This window comes from Ctenocephalides felis, unplaced genomic scaffold (assembly GCF_003426905.1).
Source record: "Ctenocephalides felis isolate EL2017-DRISC unplaced genomic scaffold, ASM342690v1 CF-g0.4_SCAFFOLD_01886, whole genome shotgun sequence".
NCBI classification, from domain to species: Eukaryota; Metazoa; Arthropoda; class Insecta; order Siphonaptera; family Pulicidae; genus Ctenocephalides; species Ctenocephalides felis.
In genome coordinates, this window is record NW_020538040.1 from 167,827,557 (window position 1) to 167,852,595 (window position 25,039).

At 30.1% G+C, this 25,039-nt stretch overlaps 1 protein-coding gene across 1 annotated transcript; it reads left to right on the forward strand.

Moving 5' to 3' along the window:
* The first annotated feature begins 1,444 nt into the window (after positions 1 to 1,444).
* Positions 1,445 to 24,916, forward strand: LOC113376221 (probable cytochrome P450 301a1, mitochondrial). Its single transcript, XM_026616132.1, has 10 exons — positions 1,445 to 1,614; positions 16,685 to 16,835; positions 19,746 to 19,858; positions 21,007 to 21,200; positions 22,627 to 22,828; positions 23,080 to 23,254; positions 23,347 to 23,516; positions 24,098 to 24,176; positions 24,535 to 24,747; positions 24,806 to 24,916. The coding sequence occupies exons 1-10, from the start codon at positions 1,445 to 1,447 to the stop codon at positions 24,914 to 24,916; spliced, it is 1,578 nt and encodes a 525-aa protein (XP_026471917.1).
* The last annotated feature ends 123 nt before the right edge of the window (positions 24,917 to 25,039 follow it).

The following is a 25,039-nucleotide window of genomic DNA, read 5'->3' on the forward strand; positions in this document are numbered from 1 at the left end:
ACAATTTCAGTTTGATTCATAATTTTTAAAGAGCAAGAAACAAAAGTAATTATCTAGACCATAACTGGGGTCATATTGTTACAACTAAGTTACCACTCAAGGTTTTGTTTCAATTAACGCCAGGTGTAATTTTTATCACATATATCAAGACAACTATGAACAATTAAGCAATTACAAAAACTGTTCACTTTGTCAAACATTGATTTAAAACGAATTAAGATTCAAAATTAGTCGAATATAATATAATATAATATTGCAGCGGTTTGCGGACAGTAGCTACGATATGAAGGTTTACATGTCTAATCAGAACAAAAAAAAATATTTTAATCCTTTTTACTCGGATGCCGCCACTTGTTACAATAAGCCCCTAGCTCCCCTATAAAATGTTTGAGATTTTTAAGAAAATGAAAAGCAAATACAATGATCATGGTATATGATTATAAGATGAAGAAAAAAATTGTCTGCTGTTGAAAATGAATAAAAATTTGCACAATACGCGTGATTGGTTTGATGGTTTCCAATTGAAATGTTAGAAACTTATTTTTTTTTACATTTTTTGCACAATTTCACAGTGAACACAATGCCGGTTTGTCACATGAAATTACCTGAGCAGAGAACAATGAATAGCAGTCAAACAAATGAGTAGCAGTCAAACAAAAAATATTAGTTTGTAGTACATGCTAGTGTATCAGAGATGACGCTGTATGTGAAAAAAGAAAAAGTGTTTTCCGCTTTTCTGTTGAAATCTTTCTTCAATTTTCTTTGCTATAAACCTTGCGGAGCCCGAGACTTTTCCAAAGAATGCAAAATCGTCGAAATCGGTTCGTGCGTTCTGGAGTTAAATCGTCAGGAAGGAAAACCCGTCTTATTTATATATATGTAGATAATCATAAAACTAATATGAAGATTTGATAAATTAGATATTGATTTTATTTCAAATAAAATAATAAATTTTTTCATATGTTATACGAAATTTGTTTTTAAATACGATGCCTAATGTACTACGAAATTTTTATACGATATCTAAACATCATATTTACAAACATCTGTTGATGGAAATGTAGATGAAAAAATAGAATTGTTATGGTAATGCTATATTATGGGTGTATAATTATCCCGAGCTGCGCAATCAAGCGTTTTACATATAAAACCTAACTTCACGTATGTGTTATCAAAGAGACATCAAAAAGTTGCGCTTATGATAAAATTGGTATTTGACATTTGTGCATTTTTGAGGTTAGGTTTTATGTGCAAAATACATGATCATACAGCAAATACATAGCTTTTGGCAGGTCGTGCCAAATGCAATTATAAAGCCGTACCATAACATTTTTGTTTTATACGACAGTTGCCCCTTTAATTTACGTATTTGTTAATCATATAACCTGTGTATTTACAATGTTTCTCCACTTTCAGGTCATTTTAATCGCACAATTAAACGATCATGAGCGCACCCAGTATGCAGTGCGCGAGGTACTTGCACACGGCCGGACGTCGCGGGGCGCACGTGGCCAGCATAGCGGCGCCCAGCGCGGAACAAACTTTCGCTCACGCTCTACCCTACAGCCGCGTACCAGGCCCGAGACCTCTTCCCTTGTTGGGGAACACTTGGAGGTAAATTGTGTGAAGTAAATAGAACTAGTGAAGTATGGCATCGTGTTTTAAGGCAAATTGCTGGAACTTCCCGTACCAAAAATGTTTTTTTTTTTTAAAAAGATTAACATTTTTGAAAGATTAATTAGATTATTGAGAAACTAGGAATTTGACAAAAAATTACTTTTGAAAAAAAAATTTTTTTAGAAAAAAAAATGTTTTCTTTATTTTGATATATTTTGGAAATTCTGAACTTTTTTTCAAAGCGTCGCCGTCTAACGGATAAACATTGGTACGAAACCCATATGAATGTAAACAAAATTTATACTTATTGTTAAAATTTCTATAAAATATCTGATAATTTGATGTGCATATGTCTAATGATCATATTTGACCGACAAAGGCCATTTTTTTTTACTTTTTTTACAAGATTTCCGAAACCGCTAAACCTGCCTTCATGAAAATTTGATCAGTTTTTCATCTTGTTAATACAAGTAAAATGTTTTTTGAATTATTCTAATCGGATGCTCCGTTCTCTTAAAAACTGGGTTACCGTTTTTGGCATTTTTTGCCCCATATATTCGGAACGACTTAACCTGCATTTGCCAAAACTAATCAGCACGTCTCCTTATCAATACAAATCGAATGTTTTTTGAATTATTCAAATCGCTTCATCCGTGTTCCCGCAGTAGTCGACGAAAATTTGTATCCGCACACATACATACACGCACATACACACACACATACATCCATTTTTCCGAAGGTATGCCAAAATGTTCATTAGGTTTTGAAACGTAAAGATATATAAGAATTTGCATTTTCGATTTTTTTGCTATTACTATAACTTGCCCTTGTTAAAAATAAAAAAATAAATTTGAAAAAACGGATCAATACTATCGAAAATGTCAAGGATATTTGTTTATAAATGAACTTTAAATATTATAAATTTTGGTACGGAACCCATAGAAATGGAAATAAAATTTGTTCTCATTATTTAAATTTTTATAAAATATCTGATAATTTTATGTCCATATGTCCAATGATCATTTTTAACCACTAAATGGCATTTTTAAGGATATTGGATCTCCGAAACCGCTAGATCTGACTTCCCAAATATCAAATCAATTTTTCATTTTGTCAGTACAAGTGAAATATTTTTTGAATCATTCAAATCGTGCGCTCCGTTCTGTCAAAATAAATTGCTCTTTTTTGCTAAAAACTAATTAGCACGTCTTTCCATCAACAACAATCGAATGGTTTTTGAATTATTCAAATCCGTGTTCTCGAAATCGTCGACAAAATATTTTACGCATACACATACGCATCCATTTTTTCTAATGCATGCCAAAATGTTCAGAAGGTTTTGAAACAAAGATATATAAACAAAATTTACTTCGTTTTTTTTGTGATTGCTATAACTTACCCCACGGGAAGTTAAATATTCTGATTTTTCTGAAAACCAAAGTTTTCAAAAAAAATCAAAATTTCAAATTAGGGCATAGAAATTTTCAACAATTTGCCTTGAAGCACAATGCCATGCGCCACTAGTTTGCTTATTTATTTCATTTTTTATTTTTCGTGGTATGCAATACATTTATATTATTAAAAAATAGCTTTTATTTTATTTAATTTATATTATATTTACTTAAAAAGAAGTATTATGGAATGACTTTCTAATTTATTCGGATAGATAGATAGATGAAAGATTATTATTTATAAGGATAAAAGATTAGATTCGCTACAGTAAAGAATTAGTTAACAATTCCCCAAAAACTTAATATAAAATTTAAACGACATTAAGCTTAGTAATAAAATTATATTGGACAAATGGTAATATTTGGAAAAAAAATTGTAATATTGTATATATGGCAGACCATTCAAATTACGTTAAATTAGTAAAATTATAAAAGAATTTAAATTTAATATTTGAACTATTTAATAATATTTTTACTATTTTTTGATGTTACAAATAATAATTAAAGACTTTCTTAAAATTCAGTTTTTGAAATATTGCAAGATATTAATTTGTAGTAGAGATATTATGGAGCTACATAATTATCTAAAATATTATGTTATACTTAAATATTAAAAGCATTCAAAACTACTTGATAACAATAATAGTCTCATAATCTCGTCATTCAAGTATATAAACATTCCGGAGCATTGTAATGTTCTTCTAAACGTGATCGGATATCTCTCTAAATAATTACCGATGAAAAAACTTGTAGATCCGTTTTTTTGTCTAAGAAACGGCAGCATGCATTCATTGCCAACATAATTCATTTTGAACTTGACCAACTTTGAAGAGTGTAAATATCACGAATAGATATTTAACTACGGAAAATTATTTATATGCGTCGAATGTTTATTGTCATGGTCAGTACCAATTCAAAGACGTGATTATTAATAATTGTCATATAAAAAATAAAATATTGTTTTCGAACTAAAATTAATAAATGTTGTAAGGGAACTTGAAACTTAATCGGTCAAACGTGATAAATATATCAATATTTTGGGCTTTTCCGTGACCTAGTGGTCAAAGTTATGGTCTTCGAACCAGATGTTTCCGTCTCAGACAGCTTGATGTCATGCAATAGTGACATTGGTTTCTACTTGGAAATATAATAGCAGTATATTTTCATTTCGACATATTTTTTTAATTAATTTTCCAAATAGCAATCAACACAATTAACTATTCTATAATCTATTCAGATGTGCGTATCTCAAATCCTCAAATATTTCAGTTTGGCAAAAGAAAAAAGAAAAAATACTTTCATGTAGAGTACTCTCCAGTGAGAGCATCCAATACGATAAATCAAATTAAATCAAATGGCTATTTCTTCTTAAGTTCTAGGACCTGCATTGACGAGCAGTGGCGATAATGTGATGTTCATCACTTGCAATCTCTCCAAGTAAAAATAGCCCTTACCCAAAAACGTGTATCAATATTACAGAAAATGTAATAATAAATTTATCAAATAGTGATAAGGCAACCGCAGAGTTGCCTCATGAAAAGCGAGAGAGTTCAGTCAATATCTTACTGAGGTATAGATAACATAAAAGTAAGGATATTGAAAGAATTTGTTAGGAAAAGCAATTGTTCTACTGACAAAATTATAACGCATTTTTTAGATTTGGATACTGGCCTGAATGTTTTCAAATATTAGAAGTTATGATTTTAAAACCAAGAAAACGGCTTCAATGTTACATCATACTAGACCAATTAGTTTACTGCCAATTATCTCCAAATTAGTGAAAGAACTATTATTAGCTAGCATAGAGAGGAGTATGATCTTCTCATCTTCTGGTCATCAATTTGGATTTAGAACCCAGCACTCAACAATACAACAATGTCATAGGTCCAAAAGACACTAAAATCAAATAGTATCCAAAAGATACTAGAAATAAAGGTATATTGTTCAGCAATATTGATCGACATTAAAGAGGCATTTGATAAAGTATGGCACGAAAGCCTATTCTTCAAAATAAAAAATTCTTTGCCGCACAAGATATTTTCACTATTTTACTATTTACAAGGAAGTTTTACTAATGTTACAACAAACGGAGTATTCGGAGCTAGAGTCCTTGCATCACCTTACAGGAACCTTAATATCTGATAGCTGTTCAAATAAAACCTACAAAACAGTGATGAATGCTTTCGAAACTCCCGAGTTCGATCCCTGCTCCAGCCTGATCTCAAGCAGTAGTGGCATCGGTATTCACTTGGAAATTTAGAAAGCAATTACTCCAAGTGAAAATAGCCCATAGAGCGCTAGAGTGATAGGATCTGAATCAGAAATAAGGAGTTCGATCCCTGCTTCAAACAGCCTGATATCAAGCAGTAGTGACATCGGTTTTTACTTGAAATTATAGGTAGCAATATGTGTCCAAGTGAAAATTGACCACAAGTAGCATGAGCGACATAATCTGAATCAGAGGTCCTGGGTTGATCACCGCTTCAAACAGCCTGATATCAAGTAGTAGTGGCATCAGTTTTTACTTGGAAATATAGATAGCAATATGTTTCCAAGTAAAAATAGCCCATTAGTGGCTTGAGCGACATGATCTGAATCAGAAGTCCTGAGTTGATCCGCGCTTCGAACAGCATGATATTAAGCAGTAGTGACATCGGTTTTCACTTGAAAATGTAGAAAGCAATATGACTCCAAGTGAAAATAGCCCATTAGTGGCTAGAGCGACAGGGTCTGAATCAGAAGTCCTGAGTTGATCCGCGCTTCGAACAGCATGATATTAAGCAGTAGTGACATCGGTTTTCACTTGAAAATGTAGAAAGCAATATGACTCCAGAAAAATAGTCTTTGTCCAGCATTAATAACTTATACCATTAATAAAAAAGCAAAGCTGCATCACTTTTACAATAAATGTAATAATAAAAATCATCACATAGATATGAGAAAACTGTTTGGGTTGCTATCTATAAAAAACAGACATTGTTTTTAAGGAATTCATTACAACAACTTAGGCCCCTTGAGTTCTGATAGTTGTTATAAATAATCAAAAATTATAAACCCAATTAAATGCAATGTAGCAATGTCTGCGTTTACGTTATTGAATAAATAAATATCAAATCATTGCACGAGATCTCTTTGCACGCATTTTAAAATATATATATATATATATATATATATATATATATATATATATATATATATATATACAATATAATCTGGAATAAAAATATACAGTTACTATCGGTTCAAATAGTTCAAACAGTTACCATGAAGAACTCGTTTTCATCTTATGTCCGATGCATTTAGTCATGCATTAATTAAGCATCAAAGTCAAAAATTCATTGTCAATCAAAAAATTAATTATAAAATAATAAATTAAGCAAAAAATCATTAGGTCATTGCTATGTATATTAAAATTAAAATACCAATCTGCACGGCGATTAAGGCATGGCCATCAAATGTTTATATTCGATAACATTACAAGGACTTATGTTTGATAAATTTGATAAATAAAATTTCCACAAAAAATTAATGAAGTGCGACGAATACTCGTTTGGTGAAAATTTTGTTTATCTACAAATAACTTCATATAATAAAAAATATATATAGTTCTATAATTTAACATGTTTGGTTACAACTTTATTTAGGTGAGCATTGATTATGAAAAATTGATTACTAAACCAGAAAATGGAATTGAACTTACAACATATTTAGTCACAATTAACAATCAGCAGTTGTATCATTAACAAATCGCATCACAAAAGTGAAAATTTGCAGTGCGCAGTACACATTTTAAAAAAGGAGAAGGAAGAATTATTGAATCATATATTGTGCAACGTTTAGTTTATTTTATATTCCACTTGCGTATTTTAAAAAAAAGTCATCGAAGAAAGCCAAGCTAATCATTTGGAAAGTACTGGTCGCATATGAACTGATACGGGCAAAATTATTATATAGATACGATCGCGAAATAAGTTACTACTGCCAGCATTCGCGGAAGAAAGGCACCTATGTAACAATTGAAAAGGTCTATAAATTATATAAATAGGGGAGCTGGGGGCTTAAAATAACAAAAGTACGCAGCAATAGACGTTTTATAATATATATATATATATATATATATATATATATATATACAATATAATCTGGAATAAAAATATACAGTTACTATCAGTTCAAATAGTTCAAACAGTTACCATCAAGAACTCGTTTTCATTTGATGTTCGATGCATTTAGTCATGCATTAATTAGACATCAAAGTCAAAAATTCATTGTCAATCAAAAAATTAATTATAAAATAATTAAATCTTGAACGATATCAATGTTTTTTTTTATCTTCGACATAAGCCATTCTGCATAATAATGCCATAGCTACTGTCTCGCAGGCCGACCCAATATACTGAACTGTGCAGGTCCGTCATTTTTGGCACGTAATATAAAATTGTACTATTAAAAAATTTCGGTTTGCGTTATTGTAACGACTAATTCCACCAAGTCAATTTATATAATTTTTTTTTTAATTTAGGGGAGAATGCAACTATGCACTTTTTCAAGCCTTCAATAATTTATTTTCGGACAGCTTATTTTTTCTATTATTACTCATAAAATTTACTTATGGACAGGTGTAAATTATATCCACAAAAAAACGACTAATTTTAAATTTTATATATATCTTATTGACTTCCCGTGGGGTAAGTTAAAGTAATCGCAAAAAAATCTAAAATAAATTTATATATATTTACTTTTCAAAGGTTTCTGAACATTAGAAGAAATGGATGGATGGATGTGTGTGTGAGTGTGTGCCTGTGCGTGTGCGGATACAAACTTATGTCCACGATTTCAGGAACACGGTTCAACCGATTTAAATGATTCAAAAAAACATTCAATTCCTATTGATAAGGAGACGTTCTGATTAGTTTAACAAAGGCAGGTCCAGACTTTTCGAAGATACGAGACAGAAAGTGCCAAAAATTGTAATTAAATTTTTGAGAGAACGGAGCGTCCAATTTAAATGATTCAAAAAACATTTTATTTATATTGACGAAATGAAGAACTGAATTTTTGATAAGGCAGGTCTAGCGGTTTCGGAGATCCAATAAAAAAAAATGAAAATAAATGTCGTTTGGCGGTCAAAAATGATCATTAGACATAATATGCATATTATGCACATCAAATTATCTAATCAAAGTATCATATTTTATAGAGATTTTAATAGCAAGTATAAATTTTGTTTATATTTCTATTGGTTCCGTAATAATGCTCGTCTGTTAGGTTGCAATGCGGCGCTTACGCGCTTTGATATTTTATCTCTAAAACAGTTAAGGAATGCAATTGCTTTGCAAAAAAGTTAAAAAAATTCGGAATATAAAAAAAATCAAGATATTTCAAGTCATTTTTTTTTCAAATATTTCATTTTTTTTCATTCTCTATTTTATTCACAACTGTCCAGTTAAGGACTTTTAGTAAATTTGGGAAATTTACAATTGTCAGCTGTAAAGGGGCATTGTATACTAACTCAATAGTTGTTTTTCCATTCCTTATAATATTGACACTATATTCTTGATAATGATATAATCTTAACTATTTACTTATAAATCATTTTCAACGTTTTCAAAGAATTTAAAGCTTTTTTAAAAAATGCGATTTTTGGTACTGGAAGTTCCAGCAATTTGCCTTAAGGCACGGTGCCATGCACCAGTAGTATATTTATATTTATATTTATCTATATTTGTATTTATAGTTTGCCTTTATGCATGTACTTAAAACCATTCAATTTTTTGTTTATATGAGTAAAGAAAAAAATTTCAGTTAATTACATATTTATGCCGTTACTACTTGCTCTGGCAGATGTTACAGTTAGCCCCAAACACGGGGTAAGTTGTAACACCGCAGTTTTTCTGAAAAATGATTAATTGTGTAATAATGAAGAATAGTTATGAAATTATTGTTACTTGAATCGGTAGGAGAATAGTTACAGCATCTCATTTTTATTTTGTAGAAATATATATATATATATATATATATATATATATATATATATATCAGGGTTTGTTGTAAGAAACATATTAAAGTGAAATTATTCCAATTACGATTGCGGTATGTAAATTATCCTATGCACATTTCAGACGCCAATTTCTGCTTTCTTCATAATTTCTTTCTTTGTTGCAGCATGACTGGTTCCTAAATTTAAAAACCTGTTTGCTTTTCACCTTGAACCAAATTTGGAATTCTTGGCGTCTCATGGCCGCGGTCATGGAACACTTTCTCTCAGAACATTAAATCAATCAACTTACGCGTCATAATGCGCTATTAGATATCAAATTTTTGTTGATAATCGAGGAGCTGATGTAAAAAAAAATCATGTTTGGAAAAAAAAAATATCATAATAATCTACATGCAAGCTAAACCACAAGATACTCGTAAACAAATAGATAAAATATCTTGAAAATATTATCTTGAAAAGTTTTTCTTGGAAAAAATATATAATTTAATTCGATAAGCAAAATAATCATTATAACAAAATAGTTATTTTACCAGCGATCTAAACTACATATTTTATAAGCTGTGTATCGTACATTTTGACCTAGTATTTTTCTCAAGAAGGCAACCCAGCGGTCAACCACTCTGCTTTTTATGTATTGACTATATATATTGGGGTGGTCCTTAATATGGATATTTTCGAATTTCCTTGCTCTCAAGAGCTCAAATGGTTCCAAATTGATAAAAAACAATTCTCTTAAAGTTTTAGCTCTTAATATTAACTTTTAGATAGTGCGCAATTATATATATATATACATATATATATATATATATATATATATATATATATATATATAGATATGTTTATCTAATAGTGTTTGCGTATGTAATGACCAATGACCATAATTATGTTTGATATCTACAACTTCAAGTGAAAATTTTACAACATACTGCTTGATATCGAGCAGGCCGAGATCGGGATCAAACCAGAGACTTATTTGTGCTTTCTTAACTATTACAGCACGTTGGACTCATGTCAAATATTCAAAATATAACATTTTTTTCTTATAAATATTTAGATTTTCACCACACATCGAAAACTTGTATAAAAAATGAAGAAGTTACATATAAAATTACAGATTTAATATATTTACCAGAAAAAAATAATTTCCATTGAACGTGTGAAGTGAAGGAAACTATTAACAATTTCCACGTGATTTTTAATTACTCATATTATTGAAATTATATTTTTGTCACTTCAAACTATTATATAACTACGCAATTAAATGTTGCAAAATCTGATATTTAACACAAGATATTAAAGATTATACACTTGCATTCAAATGTTGTATTACGAGTTGTATATGTTGTTCTCGGAAAAAACAAGAAATATGTAATATTTAAATATGAGTAGGAGTATATTATATACCCAGTAAATTAATACAACAAAGAAAGCATAGTATAAATAAGGTGCCCATACGTCCCGAATTTTTTTAAAAGCACTATTTGTGCCGGATTCAGATTTTTTGTCCTGGATCGTCACAAATTTTTGGAAATGTTCCTATTTTCTAAATTCATTTTACTACGTGGGTAAGAGGCTAAGACTGAATCTGAATTAGAGGTCCCAGGTTTAATCCTGCTTCGAGGAGCCTGATATGTAGTAACATCCCATTTCACTTGGTAATATAGATAGCAATATGTTTCAAAGTGTAAGAAATTTGTATTTTTTTATTACTTGTAATAAATATATATAAAAAAAACAAACAAAAAATTATATATTTTTATTGTCTCCGCATATTAGTAAACACGGATAATTTATTATTCGTTCTGGATTTACCAAGTTCATTGACTATTGGCTGCGATATGAATGCTGTAATATGTTTAGATTAAATATTACTCAATAAGTGATTGGGCGTTCTTACCTTGACATATTACACGAAGATTATGTCAATTTCATTCCAATGATAACTTAAATGAGATAATATTTCAAAAAGTAGCAAAATGTATTAATATTTATATTTTTGTTCTCTATTTGACAACATGTAAGAAACTTCGATAGTCAAAATTTCCTCCTTTAAATTATTAACTTTCCGAAGGAGAAGTTCATGTTTTCATCAAAAAATCCGATTCGCTAATTTTATGTTTTCTCGATGTTTCAAGCCATTCTGAATCGAATGAGACTAAATTTGGAAAAAGTATGTGTGTGTGTATGTAAACAGATTTTTTGACGTAAATCCACGTTTCCTCAAAAACGGCTGGACCGATTTCAAAAATTTAAAAGCCATTCGATGTATCTCGATGAGGACTATCGTTTGTCAGTTCTACGATCGGCCAAGCCGTTTCTTTGTATGTCGCAGAAAAGTGAAAAAAAATTTGCCCATGTTTTAGCCCGCAATTCTTAATCGATTATGAAAATTCAAAAACCGTTCGAAAGGCATTGGTTGGGAATTGTGCTGATTAGTTTATGGTAGAGATCGGCTGGGCCGTTTTCTTGTAATAAAGTGTTAAAAAAAAATTTCGACGATTTTTGTTATTATTTTTTGACGATAGATACCATAGTCTTCTAGATCATACTAAAATATTACGGCCCTACGACAACTCGTTTAACTTTAAAAATTCGTCAAAGTTTGCAAAAATTGGTTTCGTTTCTTTGGTATTTGTCAAAATTAGACCTTTGATTGACGTTTTCTCAAAAACGCCTGAACCGATTTCAAAAATTTAAAAGTCATTTGATGTATCTCAATGAGGACTATCGTTTTGTGAGACGATCTGCCCAGCCGTTTCTTTGTAATTTGAAAAAAAACGTTTAACTTTTCGTCCACATTTAACCTCAAACTACCGAACCGATTTTAAAAAATCGGAAACTGTTCGAAATATATTAGTTGGGAATCATACTGATTAGTTTTAGGTGAAAATCTACCGAGCCGTTTTCTTGTAATTAACTGTTGAAAAGAAATGGAGCCGATTTTTATGGAACTTTTGTTTGCAATATATATCATGGTCTTATAGAACTTACTGAAATATTGCGGCCTTACGACAAGTAATTTAATTTTAAAATTCCATCAAAGTTTGAGAAAATGAGTGGTTTTCTTGACGTTTGTTCAAATTAAAATGAGACTATTTATATGGTATAACGATAGAGTACTTGGTTTTAATACACATACTAAAGCATTAAAGTTCTACGGAAACTGGTTCAATTATAAAAATTGTTGATTTTTGAAAATTTGCTCTTAGAAAATATTCCGAGTTAACGAGTTTGTTCGTTTTCAATTATGTGTTATAATTCCACTCGGAATACTTTTAATCATTCAAATTATTTTTTTACATTGATTAAACCAATTATTTACACATATCGGGAAGTTCATGTAACTTGTCTCAAGGCAAAATACCAATACTAACTAGTTTAATTAAATTTTTCTTTGCTAATGCATGTCATAATGTGTTTATCTGAATTCAATAACATATTAGTTATCTCCATCTAATATATTGTTAAGATTTTTAAAATAGAAAAATTGACAATCCTTAATGGCTGAGAAAGTCTGAAGAGTCTAATAATTCTCCGATATCTTCGTATGAGTTGCTAGTAGCAAATTATAAAAAAGCTATGTATTTGCTGTGTGAGTACCTAGTGTTGAATATTTACATATGAGGTTGATATGCATCTTTACTTAGGTAACAAATAACTAATCATAACCATAATCTGTAATATGTATAACGAGCACACAATCCTGATAATTATTTTGTATTACCTTGACTATCTTTATAAAATTTGCAATTTAAATTAATATATGTCTCTCAAATCTGTGTCGGCAATTATATCAGGCATTCGAGCTATTCGACACACTTCGATCCTTTATCAAGTAATATACCATGATTATCAGCAACCTACGATCACCTGCAAACACCTGTTTACTGGAGACGTCGGTGTTTGCTTAATGGCGATTTAAGTATACTTTAATTGACTACTTTGTAATTAACAATAAATTACCTCAAGTCACGGGAGTCGATACGCCAGATGAATATTAAATATATACATATAGTAGTTTCTTCTTTGTTGGTTTTGTATTGAAGATTTTTGCAAAGTTTATGGATGTGACAAATTACACCAATTACAATAATAGTGGTATTACTATGAGCTAAAGAAATTGAAGATGTAGATAGATAATTTTAACTATCCCCAGTACTCAGCGAGTCCTGAATTGTAACTTCTTAGACAACGTGGCTTTTTATATATAGCAGCCCAAACGATTGTCCTATCTCTATGTGATTAATTTATTATTGAAATTAATGCAGCAATTCGATGTCACTACTGCTTGGTATACGGCTATCTGAGGCGGGTAATAAAACTCAGATTAAAAGCCCACAGCTTAAACCACTTTTTAATGGGAAAGCCGTTTGAACATATAAGAACAACGTAAATTTCAAAATTTATTATAAAAATTGTAACGAACTGTAAAATTAGTATTTATGATTGAGATTTATGATTATGAGTTAAAAAATTGGTCTGTCTCAAGTATATAAGAAAGCTTTAGTATTTTTGAAACTTGAAACTTTGTATATTTTTTAATATTATCCCTTTCCATTCGTAAATTAGAAAATTAATTTGTATTTTGACGCCGGTGCGGCGGCATCCGAGTGGAAAGGGTTATAATCCGAATGATTTTTGATATTTAAAAAAAAATAATAATAGTGATTTTTTTTGAAAAATTTGCAAACGCTGGACCTACCTTCGGCAAAAACTAATCATTCCTTCAAAACGTCAAACATAAGCAAAATGTTTTCTAAATCATTCAAATCGGATGCTCTATTCTCTCAAAACCTGCTATTTTTGCACTTTTTGCTTTATATCTCCGAAACAACTGACCCTGTTTTTTTTAAAAAACTAATCTGCATGTCTCTCCTTTAATACAAATCGAATCGAGAGCTTTAAAAAAAAATTTTTTTTTGTTTCTCAAAATTAATATATAATTATATTGTCAATATGCAATTTATTCATATTTTGTACAAAACAGATTGTAATTGAATTTTAAGAAACAAAAAAAATTTTTTTGAAAGCTCTCGACAGCAATAAAATATTGTCATTCATAATTACTAAATATTTAAGACTAAATTAGAGTTTACCCATTGATATCCCTTTTTTGTGTTGAAACTCTCAAATTCGTGGACAAAAATTGTATCCAAACATACACACACGTACATCTTTTTTCACACACTATTTTTTGTAAGGTAGTTAAGTATTTCTAAGTTGTTTGAACATATCAAATGTTCGAACGTTTGTTGAGAATTATTTATTATTTTCTAGATCAAAGTTTTTATTAAATCTAACAATTATAATTGGTAAAGTTTTGCAAACCTAATAACTCTGGATTTACAGAAAACATCTTGATAAACATGTTTGTTGTAGAATTTGCATCATAGTTTTCAAAAATTGTTAAAAACTATTAAAAAAGCTCAAAGTTCTGATTAAATCTCACAAAATATAATTATCAAGCTTCACAACTCTGAAAAACCGCAGAAAACACTTTGGTACTCATAGTAAATATGTTTGTAGTAAAAGTTGCATCAGAGTTTTTTGAAGCAGTGTAGAATAGAACTATTTTTTAATTTGCAGCTCAAAGTTTTGATTAAACCTCACAATTATATTTAATAAATTTTGCCAAACTTAATGGCTTTTACTCTTACAATTGTTTGGAACTTTAACTAATTTTTATAATTAAACTATTTCTCATAGGCTTGTAATATTTCATGGGGTTCAGTTTGACTATCAAATCATGAATCAATAGACTTAATAAATGAATGAGCAAATGATGCCCATAAAAATTTGTGTAAAGAAGTATCACTAACAATGTATTTTTTTCATATACTATCATTCACAAAAAGCAAGAAAAAATTCTTTCACAAAGGCTTCAGGAAATAATTTACCATATTATTCTCGTACAAAGGTTTTTGATCCGCGGATTAATAATAATGCAAACCGCACTGTCATCTTTAAATCAATTCAAGCGTCTCTAGGTCAAGAACAAAAAAACATTTACTCTCTTGTAATGCGTTCAAATGGAGGTGGAACTCCTTTGTTGAATATCTAATTGAAGAGAAATTTAAAGTACAGAAAAAACTAGGAATTCCATACACGTTTCTGATTGTCACGTCCTATATGATACAAACAACAATAGTCCAATAAAAACGATTAGAAGATATGTGGGTTATTTCAATTTTTGTAACTTCTATTCAAATGGAATATTCAACACATTACCTATGATTTCACGTATCTGAACAAACTGTCGATAGTAATAATTGAATACGAAATATGTATAAATAATAAAATGAAGGCCCTTACTTAATACATTCAAAATTATTAGCATATTTTTCTCCCAGAGAAAAATTTCCCAGAGCGATATATATATATATATAATATATATATATATATATATATATATATATATATATATATAAATAATATATAGATAGTAAGTATATATATAAAATAAGACTCCTTTAAGACGATTTTCCAAATAACTCGACCAAAAAAGCATCTTTTGCAAGAAAGCGTGATAACAAAAGAATTTTTGAAGTGCAGGGATCGCTGTAAATAGGCGTATAATGCGAGAAATTGTATTGGGCGTAATCGACTTAACGCGGTTTTTCTCTATATAATAACAACAAAATGGAATAAAGAGATAATGGAATAAAGAAAAATGGAAATAAAGAAGAAAGGAAATAAAGAGAAAAGGAAATAAAGAGAAAAGGAAATAAAGAGGAAAAGAAATAAAGAGGAAAGAAAATAAAGAGGAAAGGAAATAAAGAGGAAATGGAATAAGGAAAAAATTAAATGAAGAAAAAAATTGAATGAAGAAAAAAATTGAATGAAGAAAAAATGGAATAAAGAAAAAATGGAATAAAGTAAAAATGGAATAAAGAAAAAATGGAATAAAGTAAAAAAATGGAATAAAGTGTATATGTATAACAATGATAAATATCATAAATAGTTTTGAATTATTGTAATTATACGCATCATACTCAGTGCCCTTAAAATCATGATTACATATTTTTTTAAACAAAAATGTCTGCCAAATGAAAATAAATAAAATTGTATAACTCTTAAATACTTAATATTTTAAAAAAGTTTGTATATTTTTTATAAAATATAATGTTCAAAAGAACACCCAAGCCAGCACTACATTATTCAATTTTTACTACTTCAACAAATTTGCAATACATTTGCCATAAGTATCTCTCATCCCACACATTTATAAACCAAATTAAATTAATCAAAATTCTGATTTTATTGCCTAGTTTTAAAATTGATCGAATATAAATATTAACGAATATAATAAATAATTGATATATATCGCTTCTGACGTAAGTGAAATTAGAAAATCTTGTTCCGAAGCCTGAACAAAAAGATGATGAATACTTTTTAGTACTAGATATCTTTTCTAATTTATCTTGTACCGTTGTATGAATAATACTATTATTTATAAATTATATTCAATCATTCATTCATTCATTTCATAAATAATACCTTATAATAGTATTAATAGTAAAGATAACTGTTTTTATTTAGATTCGACCTAAATTATAAACTAATGTAACAAAATGAATTAGATGATGTTTTTTTAAATAAGATGATTTTTTTTCAGGTTACTTCCGATAATAGGCCAATATCAAATATCTGACATAGCACGTGTATCAGAAATATTTTACGAAAAATACGGACGCATTGTTCGGCTTGGAGGACTTTTAGGAAGACCAGATCTTCTCTTCGTCTATGATGCAGATGAAATCGAAAAGGTGTGTAAAAATTTTAATTTTGCAGATTAACATAGCAGATTTTACAATTATATTTAAGAATCTAATTTCGATAAAAATTTCGAGCAAAAAGGTGAAAACTGTCTTTAAACGAGCTTTAAAGGTAAAAACTCATTTCGCTTGCGTGTATAACAAACAGTTAAACTAATTATTTTATTACTCACAATTTTTCGTTTTTTTTAAAGATTTTACCATCTTACAATTTTGCCACATTTTGATGATATTTGCCAACACATTTTAGTAAAAAAAATTTAGAGGAGGGCCGCTCAAAGTCTATTTCAAAAATTTTAAGTATATAGTTCAATAAAAGCCTCAATTGAACACTTGGGAAAATAGAAAAATAGTTGACACACAAATTAGTTTATCAAATATGATAAATATAATTAAGATTAATTAAAAAAAAAACAAATTTAAAATATCAAAAATTTTCTTATTAAAAATCAATCATATAAAATGATATAAAAAAATAACGTTTATAGTCTTTTACATATTGGTTATATAAACTATTTACAAACAATGCATTCGACTGCCAGTTAATAATGTCTTTGAATTTTTTGAAAATTTTTCAAATTTTTGAAATTTTTTCTTGATGAAATCAATTTTCTAAAATCAACTAAACTCGGTGAAATTACGATGCAATAGATCAGCGCACGATCCGACAACGCTTCGTAGCTGTTTCACGTCTATATAAAGTAGGCGCATGTTTTCTATGGCGTAGGCGGAAAATGTTCTTGGTTTACTACTTATTAAAGCGATCTCGCCAAAAAATCCATTGGCTCTTATTCGACCAATTTCCAGCTCCAAACCGTCTAGTGTTCTTTTTGTAAGACCAGCGACACCAAATTCAACGATGTACACACCTGAATAGGAAAGGAGGGAAAAGGAAATTAGGATTCAATATTGAGTCAAAGTTATTTTAAGGAAGGAAAGATTAAAATATTAACCCTTTGCGCTCGGCTGGCCACTTTTGGGCAAGTCTAGAATATCATTTGACTATCTTCTCTGAGGCATTCGACAATTTGTATACACAATGACTCAGTTCGTATTGAAACGTTGATAGAATAGATCAACGATGAACTTGAAACCAGCGGTTCATGCGGCCTTTTAAATATTTTTCTGCAACCCGCCAAGCATTTCTATTGTAGAATTTTATCAAAATTTTAGCAATTTTCATAAAAAAACACATATGTAAAAAACGGTATACATATTACACTTTTCTGTACAATGACAAAAAAAACTGCCCCGAGCTAATTCTTTATAAGGAGACTGGAATCAAGCCACTCACTATGCATTTTAAAAATTGCTTTAAACTTACCACAGAAAATAAATTAAGATATGATTGTATTGTAATTCATATCAAATAATTTTATAACATAAACAATAGTATCATGTTTACAGCAGGTATGTTTTCGTCAGAATGTGGCACCGAGTTGCTGGCAGTTCGTTTTTAAACCGGTGCCGAGCGCAAAGGGTTAATGGTTTTGATATGTATGATGATTCATTCAATGTTGTAAATATGAAATTTACATAAATGCAAATTTGAAAATATAAAAGCTTGAGGTTATTGAAATTTTACTGTGTGATAAGCCACTAAAATATGGCTGGGCCAAGAACTAAAGCACCTATTTTAAAGATGTAGTTTTTTGTGTAATTTGTCCATTTGTACAATTTCAATTCATTTTCAAATTTATATTTACGGTTATGTGTGCTTTAATGTGTTTGTACGTATATCTATTACCCACCAGATGCTTCGTGTCCTTCTCGAAACACACAGCTTCCCCTTTTGAACATAAATGGCTCAACTAAATAACTCAAAGATTTATACTGCTCTTGACGAAGGTTTCGAAATAAAGTAACAGATTTTAAAACTCTTATCGTGTTTGTTTCTTTGGGTTTGCCAGTTTCGAGAACAATTCGTCTATAATCAGCCTGTGTCATTATCCACAGACGACTCTCAATTAAAGCTGTTAACAATTCTTCGCTGGGCTCATCATAGAGTAAAGCTGTCTCTTTAAAAGTGTCAAATTTTTGGTATAAATGGATTTTTTTAGTAACATTGGGTTTGTATCGTATTTCTATCAATCCGTCGACCAAGACATAAAATTTGTCAATGGGCTCGTCGAAATCAATCATAACGTCGCCGGAGTTGATCCGGATTTCTATCATAGCTTCTAATGCTTCATCAAGTTGGACGTCATCTAATACCTGGAAAAAATGCGTTTTTCTCAAGGAATTTCTGACTTCCTCTTTATATTTCAAATTCTTCTTAACAATGAGGTCGTCATAGTTTTTCTTAAGATGAAGAGACATAGGCTTTTCAGGGCCGACTTCTATTATTTCCTTGATCCTCATGCTAGGCCTTGTATCAGCATTCAGCCAGGAGAACAATTCGGAGTATACGTCGATCAAACCAACTTCATGACTTAAATTTCTGTTTTTATAAGAAATCTCATAAAGAGAGCATCTAGGACCAACTTGATCTGCAATGTCGTTCACCGCCTGAATTGCTTCAACTGGTAGATTGTTAACTGAATTAATAACTGAACGAAAATTGGAAAAATTTATAATAGTTTCATTTAAAATTAGTTGTTCCAATAGTTGTTCTCCTTGAGTTTCTTCTGCAAGATTTGCACTAGTGATGGAATTGGAGTGCTCAAAAGCCAATTCCCTTCTTGCCTCAAGTCTGCGCTTTTCGGCAGCATATTCTTTTAAAATATCAGATATAAATCGAGAAGTCAAGAAAGAAACTTGTTCGTAGAACATGGAGTACTAAAATAAAATATACACTTATTTAGTGAAAAAACATTTAAAATTATTATCATATGATAAATTATCATATAAAATATCATGTATTATTCTATTAAAATATATTCTGTGAATATTTTATTTCAGGTTTACAGAAACGAAGGACCTACTCCATTCAGACCATCTATGCCTTGTTTAGTGCATTACAAAGGAGTTGTACGAAAAGATTTCTTTGGAGATTTGCCTGGAGTAGTTGGAGTGTAAGTCTATTCTATGATTTAATTAATTTATAGAATGAAAGCATTTTTTTCAGAAACAGCTTTCGTTGTAATGGTCTGTAATCAACTTTTGTATTTCGGGCATGCAAAATATGAAGGTCATTGTATATAATAAAAGAAAGTGCATACATTACACTCAAAATATTATAATTGATTTGGTTATTTAATTTGACGTTAGAAATGTACTGAAAAAGTATCTCTAATCGCTTTCACTGACTTGCCGAACTATTTTTTTTTTTTTTTTTTTAATTTCTATTTAAAATCTTAGTCAATGCGGGTCAATCTCTCAATTAACTTTTTAATTTTTTTAATTTTTTATTGAATTTTTATTTGATCCCAATAACCTATTAAATTCAAAATTTAATTTTATATTTGGCCGATTTATTAAATGATTTTGATCATAGTTTTATTAATTATCATACGACCAAAACTGGTGATTTTAATACACCTGTATACTGCAAACACTGTAACTTTAAGTATCATAAATATGTAAGTATATCTGAAACAAGAGTCCAATTCAAGATAAAATAGAAATATGGCAACACTATGTCACGGGTCTATCTTCGTATAAATTGGTAGTAACAAACTGTCAAAAAGCTATGTATTTGCTGTGCGATCAGGCGTTTCTCACATAAAATCTTTTGGACAGTATGGAATAACCGATTTGAATAATTTGAAAAACATTCGATTCGTATTGATAATGAAACGTGCTGATTAAATTTGGCGAAGACAGGTCTAGCCGTTCCGAAGATACGAGGCAAAAAGTGCCAAAAATGGTAACTCAGTTTTTAAGAGAACGGAGCGTCCAATTTTAATAATTCAAAAAACATTTTACTTGTATTGGGGAGATGAAGAACTGATTAAATTTTTGGGAAGGCAGGTCCAGCGGTTATCGACTCTCAATAAAAATAAGTTAAAAAAATGTCATTTGGCGGTCAAACATGTTTATTGGACATATGTACATCAAATGATTAGATATTTTATAGAGATTTTAATAATGTGTACGTTAAAAAAATTTTTGGGTTCCGTACCAAGATTTTTAATTACGGCACAGGAAGTTCCAGCAATTTGCCTTAAGAAACGATGCCATGCACCCCACTAGTTTTTTAATATTTATTATTATTTTGCAGTCATGGAGAGCAATGGCGTGAATTTCGTTCGCGCGTCCAACGGCCTGTTCTTCGACCAGCAACCGTCCGAAAGTATGTCGCACCTTTGGAACAAGTGACCGAGGATTTTATAGACAGATGTAACGGTTTATTGGATAACAAGTCAGAATTACCAGATGATTTTGATAATGAAATACATAAATGGTCTCTTGAATGTAAGTAGACACCAAAAGGTAACGATGCTAGCTGCAAAGACTTGTATTTTATTGTATTAGGTTGGAAATTAAGTAAGTGCGGTTTTGCAGCTTAGATGGTTTCAAATGAATTTTTAGATTTTCTGAAGTCATTTTGTTTATGGATGATCTTAGACTGTTTAGATGTCCATCAGTTAATCAATCCATAGCGTAGTTTTCGTTTGGCATTCATTGAAAGATGGAAAATCAAATAGAAAATTAGTTTCATATTTTGCTCCAAAAGTAGCCTTAAAACAAATTGCAGTGTCAAAATGATTGGTGGTGATGGTGATTTTAAACCCAAAGATGAAAACCGATCTGGTCGCCCAGTCAAAGTTGTTTATTTAACATTTTTGTCACACTTAGGACATTCAGTAATTGTTTTGACTTTATTATATGGATTTTTGGATGGATAGCAACCCAGAAGTTGTCCAATCCAATTATTACTAATTAACTATACTCGAAGTATTTGCTGATATTTTTATTGTGTATGTGCAACTATACCTACAAGAAGCGATTTTTTATTTGAAGCTATATTTGAGATCTATAACCTTAAGTGGAAATTTGATAGCAAAGTTGCCTGATGTCGGGCTATGGCGGTAAGTCAAAGTTAAAAACAAATTGTCTATTTTGACTGTTATTACCAAATGATCAATTCTAATGTCTACATTAAACAACTAACAAAATAAACAAAGCAGTTGAAAAATGCGGCCTAAATTGCCAAATCAAAACGGTGATTTATTCCATTATTGACATCACATATCTTTGGCCACTCGGCAAAAATTATTGGAGCTTATTTGGAATATTTTGCCACATCCACTTTAGGATTATTTCTATTTCGATCTTTACAAAACTCCTTGTATGGTAAACAATTCAATGATTTTGATTGTGTCAAATTGTACCTGATTTTTGTCAATAAAAACCAGAAGTTTTATGAACGTGAGATGATGATGCTGCTTGAGCAATGACAAAAAGTCATTGATCAGAATGGACAATCATTATAAAATGAAGTCATTTAGTTGATTTTCTAACAAAAATGCGCAAATACTTAGCTGCCAACCTAATACTATGATGAATTTTATATTTCTTTCTCAACTAATTGTAAGCTTAACATAATGAATGTCATCGTCAGAACAAAGGTCTACTAAAGATGTACTAGCAAAAAAGATACTCTGCATCAATTTACAGGTTTTGAAAAAAAATGCTGCATAAACTATAATCTTCTAATTTTATTGTGGGCATTATCTGCAAAATATAAAGTGATATGAGTAAAATCCCAAATAATTATAACTATTTGGACAACTATCTGCGATAATGCACTCTTGCCTCTATCAAACTCAGAGGAATTTTATATAAAAAAATAATAATTTTAAATATTTAAATAATTTAAAATTTAATCATTTATTAGGCATAGGGCGTGTAGCTCTGGATACACGTCTAGGATGTCTTTCGTCTGATCTTAAAACAAATAGCGAACCACAAAGAATTATTGATGGAGCCAAATACGCTTTACGTAATGTTGCTACTCTAGAATTAAAAGCTCCATTCTGGCGATATATCAGGACACCACTGTGGACCAAATATGTACAAAATATGGACTATTTCGTAGAGTAAGTAAAAAATATGACATTTTAATTTCATGAAATATTCCTAGTAGAGACGCCGTTGGACGTATCTCAATCAATATCCCCATATATCTTGTTGGCAGTTTCTGCTTATTATATTTTTATAGACAGATCGCAGAATAAAGTCAAATAAAAAAAATTCGACGAACTATTGAAAAATAAGCAAATGAATGTTTATGCAATGAGTTGTAATTTGTAGAACTACTTGTACTCTAATTTTACTATTTTATTCCAAGGATATGCATGAAATACATAGAGCGATCAGCAATAACACTCCAAGAAAAAAAGAAAACAAGATGCCCTGCATCTGATGAAGAACCATCATTGTTAGAACGTGTTTTAGAAAATGAATCCGATCCTAAAATCGCCTGTATCATGGCATTGGATCTGATACTTGTAGGAATAGACACGGTTTGTAGAAAGTTTCAATTTGATCCATAATTGTTAGCAGTTATAAAATCTATTACTTCACAATATTTGTTATTATTTTTAATAATCCTTAGATTTCGATGGCCGTATGCTCAATCTTGTACCAACTGTCTACGAGACAAGCAGAGCAGCAAAAATTGCACAAAGAATTGGTAAAAGTACTACCAGACCCAAATACACCCCTGACGCCACAATTATTAGATCAGATGCATTATCTTAAAGCGTTTATAAGAGAAGTATTCAGGTGAATTTTAATTTTATGACTTTTTTTGTATTTACTAAGCCTTAGCACGTGAAGCACAAAAATTTTGTCTTGTACCATATTGCACTTACCTGCCATTTGATTTGCCAATTGTACTTGCCAATTAGAACTCCAAGTTGCATTTGGAGAAAATGCGTCAATACTAAACCAGAATTTTTGTTATATTCATTTTAAACATGTTTTTAGCAATATTGCATGATTTTCATCAGTATACATTACCTTAATTTCGATGGTTGCAAAAATTTGTAGATGGTCTAAAATTATTGTAGAATATGTGATTGATCATGTTTAGGTGATCTGAAAATGTTTTAGGTTGTCCCAAAAAAAAATCGTTCAAAAGTATTATAAATTGTCTGAAAATGTTGGGTGTTGTCGAGCAGTTTTGGAAATTTTTCGAAATTGTTGGAGATTATCTGAAAATGTTGTAAATTTTCTGAAAATCTTGTAGATCGCCTAAAAATGTTGTAGATTTTGTAGGAGGTGCTCTGAAAATGTTGTATATTGTCTAAAAAAATTATAAAATGTTCTAGTAACTGATTTAATTTTTTTTTATTATATTGCAGAGTTTACAGTACTGTTATTGGTAATGGCAGGACCTTACAAAATGATGAAGTAATCTGTGGTTATCATATACCCAAAGGCGTAAGTAATAAGGAAGAAATAAAATTAGAATTTGTTATTAAATTTGGGCATAGACTTTATATTGCATGGACTGCAAGTCGAGCGCGTAATAAGTGCTCAAACATAGAAGGTGCTCACATGTCTGAGCGAACATTGCCGACGACAATTGCGGACCTTCCCGTTTGATTAAATGCTATATCTCTAATTACGTGTTAGCTTAGGGGTTCAGGAATATTTTGGAGAGTTTTAGAAGTTTAAAGATAAATCTTAAAGTGGAAAAAATTTAATTACTCTCAACTAAAGCGACTATTATTATTACAAATTAGGGGTTTATGGCAGGAAGGTGAAAATTTAGGGTTGTACATATTTTTCTTTTCAGGTCCAAGTGGTATTTCCAACAGTGGTGACAGGAAATATGGAAGAATACGTAAAAGATGCATCAGTGTTTAAACCAGAACGATGGATGAAATCACAAGGAAAAAATATTGACTCTGAAATTCATCCGTTTGCATCACTCCCTTACGGTTATGGTGCAAGAATGTGCTTAGGAAGGCGATTTGCTGATCTCGAAATGCAGATATTGCTTGCCAAGGTAAAAAAAATAATTTATTAATTGGCATACATTTTTTATAACTTTTACTGGTTTGTAGCTGATCCGTTCTTATAAACTGGAATACCATCATGACCCACTAAAATATGCTGTGACCTTTATGTATGCACCTGATGGACCACTGAAGTTCAAAATGACTCCAAGAGACTAGATATAATATTACACGATATTTAATTAGTATAATTTAGGATAAATTCAAATACATAATTTATATTTAATCTATTCCAAAACATATGATGATACAATGAGATTATTTAAGATTTATTGTAATATG